Raw genomic sequence first — 14992 nt, 5'->3', positions numbered from 1 at the left:
CCTCTTGAGAGTTTTGGTAGTTTTTCTTTCACAGTTTTGTACAGTTTCTATAAAATTTAATTTACCCTTTCATTGCTTTCCCCTATCAATCATAATAATAATTGGGAAAAACAAACAGATTTCTACCACATAACAGATACAAATATGTAACATAAATATGTGATTGAATACATAGTCACTGCCTTTAAAGTGAATGACCTAATTCAACAGAGGCCCAGCCACTTGGTGCTATTAGTAGTAAGTCGGGCGGGTACTGAGCAACGAGAGAGCTTCGTGTTTGGAGAGCATTTATTTTCCAGCAAGAAGGCAACCAAAAGCATTCTGCAACAACTTTTTTTTGTCAAAAAAAACAAAAACTTCAACAAATTTTGTTGGTCTTGATTGATTCTCAAAAACAATAAAAGGTAAAACATCCAAGTACTTTCATCAAATCTGGATTTGGAAAATGCATTCTCTTATCAAGCTAAGAAAATGCAGTGATGTGTAAACCAAATTAAATATGATAAATTAAGATTGGAAAACGAGTTCATATTTTTTTGACAAATAAAACAGAACACACCTCCCCAAAACAAGGATGAATAACAACCTTCAAAGTTTTGCTCCACAGCCTGTGTTTAGGTCATGTCAGAAACTGGGGCTCAGGAAGAAAAAAAGGTCAACAAACAGCTCAATATTTACTGACACGATCTTAATCATAACTCAGTTGGAAGACATTCCTACAGCATGTGTGTTTGTTGACTTACATGGTTCAGTCAGACTAATCCAACATGCGTCCCACAGGGCTGAGGTCAACTGAAAGACGACGCCACATGACATATAGCAGGTTTGCTTTCTTCTCCTTGTTGTTTTTGCCGAGCACAGATGTTGGCGTCTGAGTCAGCCAGTCGAACATTTAAAGGCGTAAATGTGATGGATGAAGAGAGTGTGATATCCCTGTTGATTAACGGTAATAAACTCCTCTCCTGCTCCTCTTTGTGGTGATTCCACTCTTGATAAATCCATCCATCTGATAATGAGCATAAATAATTCAAATCGTTTTCAGTGCTCTTTAGATAGGACTCATTTTATTTTCCACTTGTCTTTGGGGGAGTTTAGGAGTGACTCAGCTTTTTCAGACTTTTTCACGCAAATGAGACGAGAGGCTTTCTGGACGGTTGATACCCGAGGACGTGTCGTTAAACTAAGTCAGCTGATGAGCAGTTTGGCATTTCACGCATAACGGATCAGCCTTTTGACTGTTTTGAAGCGTTTTGTCTCCCCTTTTCAGAGTGAAAAACATACATTAGATTTCAAATGATACTTTACAGGGTTTGTAGATGTGATGTTTTGCGATATAGAACCTTGCTTTGTTTTTATGCTGTTAGAAAGTGGTGTTTCAGCATTTGCTGAAGGAGGTCTCAAGTATTCAGACAATTGAGCCATTCGCAGACGGCTGTGACCCCCGACCTCCGTGAACGGCTGGGGTCCACTGTCTGTCTGAATCTGCTGTCCTGGATCTTGCAATGATTCTGGACGAAAGATTAGGGTCAATGTCCGGCTGTCGAGGTTATTTGTATAGCACTTTCAGCCACAAGGCATTTCAAAGTGGCTGCAACGTAATAAGATAATGTAAAAATCAATTACAAGTCAACAAAAAACATTACATTTTGTCAAATGCCATCATCAAAATCATCAAGCAAATAAAGTAGTAATGAATCAAAGTAGTTATGAATCAAAGGTAACTCTAAACAGGGGGCGTTGTAGCCCTGATTTAAAGGGACTCCGAGTTTTGCAGTTTTCTAGAAGTTCGTTCCAGATTAGTGGAGCATAAATGCTGTGTGGTTCTCTAATGTCTATTCTCTGAGCTACAGGGAGGCAGTGTAAGGATTTTAGTACTGGGGTGATGTGCTCTATCTTCCTAGTTTCAGTGAGAACGCGAGCAGCAGCGTTCTGGATCAGCGGCAGCTGGAGGATGATTTTTTTTTTAGGCAGACCTGTGAAGATGATGTTGCAGGAGTCAATACACCTAAAGACAAACATATTGGTGAGTTTCTCTACATTTTGCCGGGACATTAGTCCTTTAATCCTGCAAATGTTCTTTAGGTAATAAAAGTCTGTCTTTGTAATTGTCTTTATGTGTCACCACACGCAGATTTAGGTAGTTAGAACCACAGAACTAGCCTTTAATTTAGCTCCAGCTATCTCCCATCTATTCGGACCAACTTCCCTCTAGAGAAAGAGGGAAACCTAGAGAAACCGCCCCACAGCATGATACTCCCACTACTGTGTATCACAGTATCAATGGTGAGTTTATTGTAATATAAAATGTTCTTCCACTTATAGTTTTTTGCATGTAGGTCAGATATTGTGTGATCTTACCTAGACGCATTCTTCCACAGATTTGCCGTTTCTAAACTAGGTTCAGTCTATAACGGCTCCCTTCTTTCCATTCTTCTTTGCTGTGGCTGACCTGAACCCTTATTTTTGCTCAGATTGACAGAATTACTAGGAAAGCACAACAAAAAGGCAGAAGTGGGAGTTTCTTTTCCGCTGAGACCAGATCCCTGGCTGTTGTACATATAAAACATTAAATCTGGATAACATTCTTGTGTACTACTATATAGGGAAAACACAAAATCGCAGTAGCAAATTCCCAATGATAAAAAGAATAAATTATAATGTGAAAGAAAAAACAAATTACCAAAAATATCTTTGCCGTAAAATTACTCCTAATTAAGTTGTAGGTGCAGCTGTTATTCTAGGATCATGTAGAGAGATAAGTGGCGCCAACCTGCATGTAATAAGGACGTGTCATCTATCTTTGTGGTCTGCATATGTCTCCGTGTGTAGATGTGTGTTCATGTGTGAGAGGAGTGGTAAGAATTTCCTTGTAGAAATGTGTGAGTGGATGTCTCGAGACATCGCTAAAATTATTTGCGCTACTGTTGGTGAAGCTTTCAGGATGCAGACAGTCTGTGGTGGAAGACGGCACAGACTTCTTACGTGGTCTGGGAAAGTCTGGTATTGAAGTGTCTTCCAGTTTGGGTTGAGCATGGAAAAATATTTGTCTTTCCAGACTTTGTTCCCCTGCTCCATTGTCTAGATGGTGTTTTCTTCTTCTTTTTGCTTCCTTCCTTGTGTCCGTCCTTCTTGTACATATTATTCCTTGTCGCGCCTTTATCTTCTGTCTTATAACATCCCTTTCTTTCATACAGTGCATCTATGCTTAATTTTCTCTTTCCTGTGATGTCTTGCCATTCAATTTCAATTGCCTTGTGTATGAACGGCGTTATATAAACAAACTTGCTGTGTCTTGCTTTCTTACCTTTCTCCTTTCTTTGCCATTCCGCCTGTTCTTTGTGTCTTCCTTGTTCCCCATCAGTCTCCCATTCTCTCTACCATAAAGCCTGCCTTGTAGGAGCCCTGAGAGTAATAATTTAGAGAACACATAGAGCAAAATAAAGGGGCAGAAAGGTGGATCTACAAAGCATTCAAAGCCCAGTTAGGCAAAACAGCAAGCAATCCCTGCTGCGAAGGCAAGGAGCTGATGATGAGTCAAACACGGTGAACCAGATTTAGAAAAGAGAACAGGTAACATGTTGTGGGTGTGAAAATGCAGAAGATAAAATCTAAAAGAAGAAGTTTTAAAAGGCAAAATGTCCTTACAGAACCCCACAGGAGAAAAGTAAACGAACAAAGCCGTTAAAAGCAGCACAAAACATTTTGTGAATAATCAAGATACCCAACTTAACATAAACAAAGATGTTAAAGATGAGGGTTTTTGTGAGTACATGACTGATTGTACCAGGGAAGTCTATATGGACAGACGAAACCTGAGCTCTCAGAGAACTCGTGGTTGTTTATTAGCTTTTTTTTTTTTTTTTTAACAGGGCAGCTTCTTCACTGTCATTATTAGGATGGAGCACTAGAGTATGAATTGAGTCAGCAGCCATGCACACCTCTAATCATCTGCTTTGAACTGAAAATGACTGTGGATCCTGTACAACATATGCTTATGAGAAATAATAAATCTTTTTCTGGGAAGTGTTGTTCAGTTTTCAGTGTTAGGTATGAACGGAGGTTAAATATGTGTATGGAAAACCCATAAAACTCCCTGATAAAAGTTTTAGGATCACTGGAAACCCTATTTAAACCCATCTCTCATTGTCCGATCCACCGCAGAATGCAGTTTATGGTCCAAGTATTGCCGTTTGAACTCATGTCAGGGTGCCCGAGATTACGTAAAAGATAGAAAACAGTGAAGCAGGATTATTTAAATATGGACACAAAGTATTGAGAGGCCAGCAGAAGATCCAGACCAAGAAATTTATTCTGTTTAAGTACCCATCTGCAGTGCTAAAAGTCCCATCCACAGTGCTTTCTTTTTTTAACTCATTCTCTAAATGTCAGCTGTTTTTAGAGCTCTAAATGTCTAAACCAGCGTTTTTTAAGTGTATGACTAACCGGGGGGGCTGCACAGTGGCGCAGTTGGTAGCACTGTTGCCTTGCAGCAAGAAGGTCCTGGGTTCGATTCCCGGCCGGGGTCTTTCTGCATGGAGTTTGCATGTTCTCCCTGTGCATGCGTGGGTTCTCTCCGGGTACTCCGGCTTCCTCCCACAGTCCAAAAACATGACTGTTAGGTTCATTGGTCTATCTAAATTCTCCCTAGGTGTGTGTTTGTGTGTGAATGGTTGTTTGTCCTGTATGTCTTTGTGTTGCCCTGCGACAGACTGGCGACCTGTCCGGGGTGTACCCCGCCTCCCGCCTGGAACGTAGCTGGAGATGGGCGCCAGCAACCCTCCCGACCCCATTAGGGACAAGGGTGCACAGAAAATGGATGGATGGATGGATGGATGACTAACCGGGTCTGATGAGGTGAGAAAACAATGCAAGTTTCCAAGAGGGATTATTTTTCATCTGCTAAAATCTTCCTTCGGCTATTTGTCAATCACAGCTTCCTGTCTGTGGAGAGACTTTACGGCCTGAACAGATCTCTCAGTCTGAGGTCGCAGCTTCCAATAAAGAGCGGGGACATTTAAACTGTTCCCTGAAGGCTCTGGACGGACGCCATGTTGGACCTGGAAATCTTTCGTGGGCGGACGGTGGTGGTGGTGAGTGTGGGGGGCTTGAAGAAGCAATCTATCCACAGGTGAGCGGGGTGGTAGAATTCTCTGTTGGTTCCATCTGAATAGCTGTCTGTTTTAAGTGCTTTGGTCATTACTGCTCTTATGGGAAGAAGTGAAGGGGATAATGTTGCACATTTTAAAAACGATCCTGCTGACAAAGGAAAACACTAATGAAGACCATTTCTTAAAGGGGAGAGTGTAGATTTTCTTGCACAGGTATTCTGTGTACTTTAACTCCACATTAAGATAAATAAAATTGTTAGTAGACCATCATTAATTGCAGAGGCGTTAAGTGAACACTTTTCCTCAATTGGTAATTCATTACCCAGTCATTCATACTCTGAGTGGAACCAGATTCAGAACAGATGTGGCTGTTCTTTTGCCTTCAGAACTTCACATGAGCTCCTGCTGACAATCACTTCAGAAATGTGCTGGTTATAGAGGTAGGAGGTTATTTGGTAGAAAGAGATTATTATTACATTTAAGCCCAACTGGAGTCCTGGTTTTAGGTACAAAATGGATATTTAAAAGGTGGAAATGGAAAGAGTTCATGAAAATAGATTTCTTGCAGTAAACCTCAGTTTAAGCAAATAAACTATCAAGAAGCATCTCAGTTCTCAGTAAGGTGAGCTACATCCTGGAGCACAAATCACTCCACATCCTCTACTGTTTTGCAGTATTTAATTTGCTGTGCAGAGGTTTTTCAGGCAATGCTTACAAATGTGCAACTCGATCACTGGATCAATACTACAAAAAAGGAGACAGGACAGATAATTAAACAGATAATTAACAACACCAGCTGCAAAGATCATACAAAGTTTTAGATTTTTTTCCAAAATCAAAAACATTACATTTTCCTGTCCTGGTTCATTCTCACAAACATAATTTATATACCAAGCCATAAACAAGCTCCTTCCTGGAAATATTCAGAAATTGTTTTTCAGTACAGAAGGGGAGTATAAATTGAGGGAGGAAATACAACCTAAAGCGTCTCCATATCTGTGCAACATTTAACAAGGTTTCGTATTTCTATATATGGAGACAGTAGTTTTCACAGAGTACAGGAATGAGGGGCTTTGACCATCACCAGGTGTTTTCACAGATCATTTGTTCCCTTATTTGCGATACGTTTAAGAAAACATGCATATACTGTATACAATACACATTCTGAGGGGGCTTTGGGTGTCTTTACTTTTTTTTTTAGGGGCAAGGAAAAATGATAAGGGAGTAGGAGTAGGAAAAAGGAGAAGTATATGCTTCTTCCTTGTCCCTTTTGAACATGTTATTCTGTTTTTGTTGTTGCTGGACTATTTTGAGTGTTGCTTTGCTTTACTTTTGTTTGTTTATTTATGTATTTGTGTCTATTTCTGTTGTTTTTCTCATGCCTGAAATAAATCACACCAACTGAGGTTCAGCAGGTCGTTGCAGTGCAGTGAGATCATCTTATGTTTTATCATTTCCATTGTCTGTTTAATTTATCTTTAAAAACTGGTCAAACCCCATTATTATGGAAATATGCTAGAGTAACCATCATTTATAAAGGGCGGACCCTAACAGACCTACCTCAATTATTAACAACATAGCAAAAATATTTGAAACAATTATTTTTAATCAACTCTCTAAATATTTTGATGAACATAGCTTATCTCCACACCAATCTGGATTTAGGCCAAATAATTCAACAATCATTCAAAGCACTGATTTGGTCTTATGTTCACTTGGTACAAATTTGGCTGAATGTTTACGATCATTGTATATATAGTCTTTCCATGTAAGCGTCAATGTGTTTGTTCTTAACTGTATCAAAGGTTTTTATTGCCAAATAGTTCAATCTACCATGGGACATGCCTCCAGAAATGAAGGCTTTAGTCGCTGAATCCATTTGCAAATTGTATTTTTCATGAGTAATGGCTTCTTTCTTTCTTTCTTTTTGGGACAGAACTTGTTTCACTGTGAAAAATAACACTCTTAGCAGCTTTAACCAGCATCTTCATGAAGGTTTATACATTTTGTAAAGCCATATTAAGCTTCATGAGCCATATAAATTCATGAACTTCTGACTTTGAGGAAAGTAATTAAAATATTAAAGAATCTATATTTTTTTGGTATTTAGAAACCGGATGCTAATTTAGTAAATTCCAACGGAACAGTGAGAAAAATGGTTGTCTTTTTTTTTTTTTTTTTTTGCAGTGTCTGTGAACATCTGGTTTCAACTGTTATTGTTATTGAGGAGTCTGTTGAACATTTGTATCCAACACCCTATAAACTGATAACCAGCAAAGCCAATTGCATTTCTAAGCAATCTGAGTAGGAAAAACCTGTGAAAGTTAACCTCTACAGATATTCTGCGAAGATATCAGAGATTGCTCAGTTGACTGGATAAGATGAGGTTGCCACTAATGTGAGACGGATGGGATCAATGTAAATACATTTGTTCTGGATTATTCTTTATCTTCAGCAAAGGGGAAAAAAAGGAATAGATCTTCTTGTTGCTCCTGTTTTTTTTGTGAATAATGCAATTAAAGCAGCATTCTTAGGAATCAATTTTTTTTATTTTCATTTGAGGAGTTCAACACATTATGGCGTTTGTTCAATGAAAAACAGGTGCATGTGGACCTTTATCGAAATAATGTTTTTAGCAGCACAAAGAGAATAGTGTTCAAAAACAATGTTACCTGTCAGGACACTTGATGTGTTTTAATCCCCTTTCTTAACATCACCACACAGTCAAATTAGATAGGACGCCCTGCACTTTAAGCCGAAATAAGATAGGACTCTTTCAAAGTACTGCGCTACAATAAGCAAATGAATTATGTTATAAAATAATAGTCACATTAAGGTTTTTTTTAAGTCATCTTCTAGTGTATTTACCGTGGAAAAACCACAGTATAGCTGCCTTTTGGTATGAAATGCAGAAAAATACTATATGTCTAGCAATGTCAGGGATGCACTTTGAAATAATACAGCCTGTTTGCAAGTGTCAAGACGTAAACGGGAAAGAAACAAAAATCCAAACACACTATAAGCATATTCATCTTTTGGAAATGCAAAATGGCACAGAAGTATCGAAACCTTCTCACAGAGAAGACATTAGCATACATTTTAATACTTTAAATAATTTAACACGCTGTTCACATTTTAACATTGATGCTATACAGTCATTGCCTGTCATTCATGATGGCCAAGCAGTGGTTCAAAAGTCTTCAAAGTGCAACAGAAGAGCTCCTCTATGATGTCCGTGGATTTGTACGTTACAACTGCGGTGATTTGAATAAACTGCGGGGAATCACTACTGAGGAGTAATACATTGATAATACACCGAGGTCATGACGATGGTTATATGCATTTTTCCTGCGTGTTTGCAGTATTGTCTGTGAGGGTCACGTGCAGAGCCGTGTCCTTAGGACAGACTGGAAGGTCAGCCGTACATGCCTCGTTGTCCTCTAGCTCCCTCTGAGGCTGCGGCTCCTCCTGTGCACACTGCGATGTCTGTGCAGCCACTGGACAGTAGCCGTCCTCGGACGCGGCCTTAAATGAGGCCAGCCCCAGCGTGTTCCCGTCATTCGGGTACAGGACGGTCCGTAGGGTACTGACTCTTTCTCCCGGCTCACGGGATATCAATGAAGGGGAGTCCCTCGAGATAATGGAGGAGGAAAGGGCACCATCTGCACAACGAAAACGTCCTCCTCCCCGCCGTCCCCGCCCGCCCATTTTGCAGAACAAACATTTGATCTTCTCCAGGACTTTGAGAACCACCGTCTTTTTCAGGAGAATGTAGAACCAAGGGTCTAGGATGGGGTTCACGGAGGCCATGCGAATGGCTATGAGGTTCTTGTTCAACCCAGAAGTCTGCGATGTTGGGTTTGAGAACAACTGGTTTTCGAAGATCCTCAACTGATGATAGAAAACAGAAATAAATTAGTTTTAAAAGGCAGCATTCCAAACTACAGAGGGGTATCATATTCCCCAACACATCTTTGAACTTTTTAGATTAGATTTTGTATGCTGGAAAGTGTGGAATTAAAAACAAACGACATGTTTTTTTGCTTTTTTATTTGTTTATTTATTTTGGGTTTTGTAAACTAAATCTGAAAAGTGTACTCGGGATTTGCTTATGACAGCAGTGACTCAATGCACTGTGTAGAGGTGGTCTCAAACTCCAGACCTCAAGGGCCGGTGTCCTTCAACCTTTAGATGTCTCTCTGATTCAGCAGACCTGGCTCCAATACTAGCTCATTAGCAGAGCTCTGTAGAGCTTGACTGCATGCTAGTGAGCCAGTTTTACCGTTTAATTCAAGCCTGTAGGACACATCTAAAAGGTGACTTCAGCTTAAGACCACTCCTGTACCTTTCCTTTCGCTTCCAGCTGCAAGTCCTTCGGGGTAAGTCGAGCGTTACAGATATAGAGACAAATTCATGCTCGTTCTTTTTCGCAAAACAGTTCGAATTCAGTTAATATGATGGAGAGCATCTGCAAACATCAACGTTAAAGTATTGCCTTTGCACCTCAACTGAATCTGGCCTGGACTTTGACTTAAATAGATCTGGCTGTATTCAAAATGCCTTGTCTGATTTCCACTAAACAGCACCGTTGTTGGGCCCCCTTCAGGTGACAAGTTCTGTTAAGTCCACGTCCATTGACTTGGGGACATAAAAACGTGAACGCTTGTGACAAGTACATGTTGCATTAGTGTGACGTAAAGTTAGGCTTTTTGGCTTAAACCTGCCTGCCCCGTCAGAGTTCAGCTAGTGGTATAAACACACCAAACTGCACCAACACGTGCCACACCACACCCGTCCTACCTCACATAAATTCCGAATAAAAGACTAAAAAGTTTGTTGACACAATGTGAAAAGTTCTCAGGAGTGTAAATCCTTTTATTGTAAAGAAATGCACATTAATGCCATGGAATGAGCAAATTCTTAATGACTTCTTACTGAGGTCTAAATGGAAATGTTCCAACAAAAGCCGTTCTCACTGTCATCAAAAATGAGCCTTTGGCTCATGAGTCTAACCAACACTCATTTCTTGAAGCCAGAGGCAGAAACCTCTCAGTTTTTAACATAACCGTCTCCTTCCCCCACCCCATTGTTTTGTGAAACTATTTTTAAACGTTCACCTATGAACAGATTTAAACTCTGTTCTGGCCTCGTAAGGCTAATAACCTAATTAATGGTCCCATTACACCTTCTGGTTCTAGTGTGAAAGATGTGGGACGAGGCAGTTCTGTTGCTCCATTTACCCAAACAAAAAGGACTGTTGCAAATATTGAATGTGTTGGATGACAGGTTTTATGGCCCTACGTCAAAACTTTGATCTCAATATGAGATCTAAAGAGGTGGATATAAAGGCAGGCGGATTGAGAAGTAAATTTGATATGCAATCCTTTTTTCTCCACAGAGTAAAGGTTTCATTAATCACAAAATGTGTCTGTAATGAGAATAGTAAATCACTTTCAGAATTTCTTTGCAACATAGGAAATTTCACCTCAGATTTGACATGTTTAATAACCCATTACAGACTGCCTTGGCTCATTTATGTCCTTTTAGCCACTTTTAAATTTTGAATGGTCAATATTTTTAGCCTGTGTTATTGCTAATTGAATAGAGATGTTTAAACTTTTTTTTTAAGCCCTCAGCACCATTAAACCATATAATTTAAATATAATTTAGTTTAGCTATCACATTGTTGGACACTTTTTTACTCTTAAGTTACACATTTAATCATGCAGTTGCATCAGAGCTAATGCAGGAGGCCTAAAGAGAGCCCCTCTGTTTTATTGCCTTGCATTGCTGCAAAGAAGTTGAGTCTATTATTGGAAACAGTAGCTCTAAATAAACAATCCACACAAATAACTCATTCTGCACTTCATCATTTTTAGTGTGTTTCTTAAAAAATTAGAGGATGCTGTAATTACAAAAAAGTATTTTTTTTAAAGTAAATAATGCAAAATGCATGACAAATTTAAAGTTTTGATTAGGACTGAAGAGGCTAAAATGCTTAAAAATGAAGGCAGACATAAATAAGTAAATAAATAAATACATGCTAAAACATAATTTTGTTTTTTTAAAATAACTTTTTCTGCAGAGATTTTTTGTGTGTGTTTCCAGCTTCTTTTGGCGCAGGGTTATGCAGCAATATATTTTCCCATTTGCACAATCCTATTCCCTGACACTGCGTGAAGATGCAAAGAGGCAGTAATAATGACAAGTACCTTTTTTTTTTTTTTTTTTTTTAAATAGCCTATTCCTTCTGCCCCCTCTGCAGTGCAGCCCTGGGCGTTTGGTCAGATGCTCACATCAACAGCCGCCACACGTTGCAGCAAAATGCCAGCTTTAGAGGGGGTCCTGTGCTTCAGAGAGCTGTCGACTCGTTTGACTTACGCCCCCATTTGAATAGACATGCGGCCAGAAAACCAACGGAAACCGTATCAAAGCTACCAACTGAACTGAAAGAGCGCGCGCGTAACCACACGTGCTTCAGAGACATGCCGCATCTGCCCACAAAGATCTCAAATAAGAACACAAAGTTCTGGGAGTCCGCGGTTGCCATATACATTTCAGTTCCTGGTTACTTTTAATGCCAATAAAACTGTATTTTGTTTAATTTCGATGCTTTCTTAAATCGTAGAACCTGTGACACTATGGCGCGCGCACACACAGACCCAAAGCAGCGCAGTTTGAGCTGCGATCAACCCCCCGTCATACTTACAACTAAAGGTATCGAGCAGATGAGGACCACAGCGGAGGTTCCGATGAGCACAACCACCATCTGGATCTCCACTCCGGCTAAGCGCCTGAAGTTCCGCCGGCGTCGCAGCTCCGCGATGCGCCGCGGGTCCGTGCCCAGCGAGGTGCGGCGGATGAAGCGCCTGTGCATCAGGATCAGCGCCCCGCACACCATCACGTTGCAGAAGACGGTGGCCAGCACAATCACCGAGTTCACTCCCGCGTAGATCAGGTTGAAAGTTCTCACCGTGGTCTTGTTGCTCTGCCAGTCGATGAAGCACCACGACTTCGGCTCCTGGACCTTCACCTCCCCGATCCCGGCGACGGGCAGCGCGCAGAACACGAGGCACGACACATACACGGCAAGGAGCGTCAGCGCGGCTAGTCTCTGGTTGACGAACTCGTTGTAAAAGTAGGCATGATTTATTGCGAGGAACCTTTCCACGGACATGGTGAACACGATGCTAAGTTGCACCAAGAAGAAGTAGAGCAGGATGAAGCCCGAGTACTGGCACAGCTTTCCCTCCAGCGAGTTGTTGTTCACGTAGATGAAGAGGGTGACAGGGCTGGCCAGCAGGGTGCCCAGGAGGTCTGTCACCGCCAGCCCGCACACCAGAGTATAGAAGGTCGTTTCCTTCTGCTCCTTCCGCGACAGGCGCAGGACTACGATGGCGATGACATTTCCAATCACCCCGATTACAAACATGATTGCCGGGATGGTGAGCGAACGCGAAGGCGTTTGTTCCGCCGTGGCGTCCATTCCTGCGAGCGACTCGTTCACAGCAGACATTCTCCTCTCGGTTCCAAAGCACAGACACTTTCCATCAACGCGCCTTCTTCATTGCCGAATAACGAATCCATTGTGTCCACCGACCTTTCACTTTTACGCACGACATCATACCTCCATTTTTTTTCTTTTTTTTTTTTTTTTACCACAGAAGAACAAGAAATCATGAGAGAGAGAGGGAGAGAGAGAAAAAAGAGACAGAGAGGCGTATCGACTTTGGTCTAATGTCTGGAGGCTTGCACCTTCACGTCCTCATCACACCCACAAACTTGACAGGGAAGTTTGAGTTTGAACAGCAGCTCCTCCTATATGGGTCTGGGCTGTTGTCGGTGTGTGCGTCCAGGGCGCACAGGGCGAGGAGGCGCAGTCTGAGTTCCAGCTCGCAGTTTCAGATCCTCTGTATGCTGCATTTACGACCATCATCACTTTTCAATTGACATCGGCCAAGCGGTCAGGACAGTATAGTGGCTTAAAGCAGAACAGCATGCATATCTTTTTTTTAATTAAACAAACAAAATCAGAGGTGGGAAGGAGCTATAAAGTGTTCCCCCTTTCCTGCACAGTTTCCGAGGTTGAAACATTACAACAAGACCGCGCTTTGTTGGAAATAACAGGCAATTTATCTTACGGTTGACCTCTCTTTCACTGTCGACATAAACTGTTAGAACTAAAAGTAGCATATGGTCATCATTTCATATTACATCTTATTTTCCTGTCGAAGTTATGTCAGGGCTATGGAAAAATTAATAGAGAAAATTGCAAATAATTGTGAAATTGTACTTACTCAAAAAAAAAAAAGAATAGAAACAAGTTACAATTTGATTTTTTTAAAAAACCTATCTAAATTAAATAGCCGTTCAAACCATTCTATTTTATTTTGACTTAAACTTTAGACACAAATGTTAAACTTTCCAAATAAAATTTAGTTGGAAGTGCAAAATATCTCATGCGGATGTGAAATTTCTTAATACAGAATTATGTTGGTATAGCAGTCACTGGTCACTTTATTAGGTACACCTGTTCAGTCGTTCAGTCATTTTGCACAGAAAGAGCATCAGCCAGTGGCTGTGGGTAAATGTATTTAGGCTGCCAGGCATGAAAAGAACACTCTTAGACTTAGACTTAGACTGACTTTATTATCATTTTCAATGCACAGGGTGTATACAGAACGAAATTTCATTGCATACGGCTCAGAACAATGTTTTGAGGTTCCAATGTTATGAGGTTACTCCGGAATATAAATCTAAATATAAAATATAAAGTGCAGGAATGACTGTAAAATAGAAGTTATTTAGCTATGTACATGTGCAAGGTATGAAGTGGAGACCAGTTTTTGAGTGCAGTCCAGTTAAGAGTTCAGTACTCGCTGAATATATATATATATATATATATATATATATATATATATATATATATATATATATATATATATAAAATGATATGGAACAATGTCTTTTGTGTTAAAGAATAGGATCGTGATTGATTCATATAATTTAAATTGTAATGAAAAAACAACAACAAAACACTGTTCTACTAAGACAACATGATAACCAGAACTAAAATGTGCCACTCACTGGCAACAACAGCATTAGCGTTGCATACAAGCTTGAATTCTTCCACAAATGCAAAATAGGCCTTAACCACAAGCCTCACAACAATTACTGATCTTTACTGTATCATTGCTTTATACTCTTCCCCATATAAACAAGTGAGAACCTAGAGAGAAGCCACTCATGCGTCATAAGTGACCATGATGTGATTTCCTATCTGGCATCAAAAATGCTAGGTAGGAAATGTTACCAAAATAAAATATTTAACTCTGTTGCAATATGACAAATATTGAAAATTAGATTTAAAAACTAATATGCTATTTTAAAAGATAACTAATTTTAATTGCATAAAAACAACATCCTACAAAATTTGTTTTCCCAGTGCATGTCCCAGTGAATCGTGGAAGATGGCAGCTTGTCTTTTGCCTTCCCACACAATTCTGTTCGATTCTCATCTCTCTTCAGTGCTTTGTCTAGATTTTCTCCCATTGAGCTCGATTTCTCAGGAACATTTTCGTCCGTGCCAGTCAGCAAACTGAAGGAGTTATTAGCAATGTTGTTGATTTTATGCATTGTTTTATAATTTCAGTCTGCCTATGGTTGTAGTTTGGCAATGGCTGCGGGGGAAGTGAACGAAGCCATTCAGTCCGTGTTGGCCACGCTTCCAAATATTGAACAATTAAAGTCAGAACAAGTGGAATGTTTAAGACAATTTACTGCTGGCAAAGATGTCATGGCCCGTCTCATTAGCAGCCATCTCATTTGGTCATCTAGCGACTTTTGGGAGAGCAAAAAGTGACTTTGCTGACTGAGGAGTTGGC

At 40.2% G+C, this 14992-nt stretch overlaps 1 protein-coding gene across 1 annotated transcript; it reads right to left on the bottom strand.

The window, feature by feature from the left end:
• Nucleotides 1–7635: 7635 nt before the first annotated feature.
• On the bottom strand, nucleotides 7636–12939 carry ptger4b (prostaglandin E receptor 4 (subtype EP4) b). Its single transcript, XM_028024791.1, has 2 exons — nucleotides 11818–12939; nucleotides 7636–8999 (listed from the first exon to the last, which is right to left on the bottom strand). The coding sequence occupies exons 1-2, from the start codon at nucleotides 12622–12624 to the stop codon at nucleotides 8442–8444; spliced, it is 1365 nt and encodes a 454-aa protein (XP_027880592.1). The 5' UTR covers nucleotides 12625–12939; the 3' UTR covers nucleotides 7636–8441.
• Nucleotides 12940–14992: the final 2053 nt, after the last annotated feature.

This window comes from Xiphophorus couchianus, chromosome 8, assembly GCF_001444195.1.
Source record: "Xiphophorus couchianus chromosome 8, X_couchianus-1.0, whole genome shotgun sequence".
In the NCBI taxonomy this organism is placed as follows: domain Eukaryota; kingdom Metazoa; phylum Chordata; class Actinopteri; order Cyprinodontiformes; family Poeciliidae; genus Xiphophorus; species Xiphophorus couchianus.
Note: the sequence above shows the minus strand (reverse complement) of the source record. Positions and strands in the feature narration are given on the sequence as shown.

What these genes read in the sequence shown, in the direction of transcription:
- ptger4b (XM_028024791.1), bottom strand. Translation starts at nt 12,624, where the DNA reads ATGTCTGCTGTGAACGAGTCGCTCGCAGGAATGGACGCCACGGCGGAA. An exon ending in TCTGCTCGATACCTTTAGTT is followed by an intron (nt 9,000 to 11,817) that starts GTAAGTATGACG and finishes TTCTATCATCAG; the next exon opens with TTGAGGATCTTCGAAAACCA.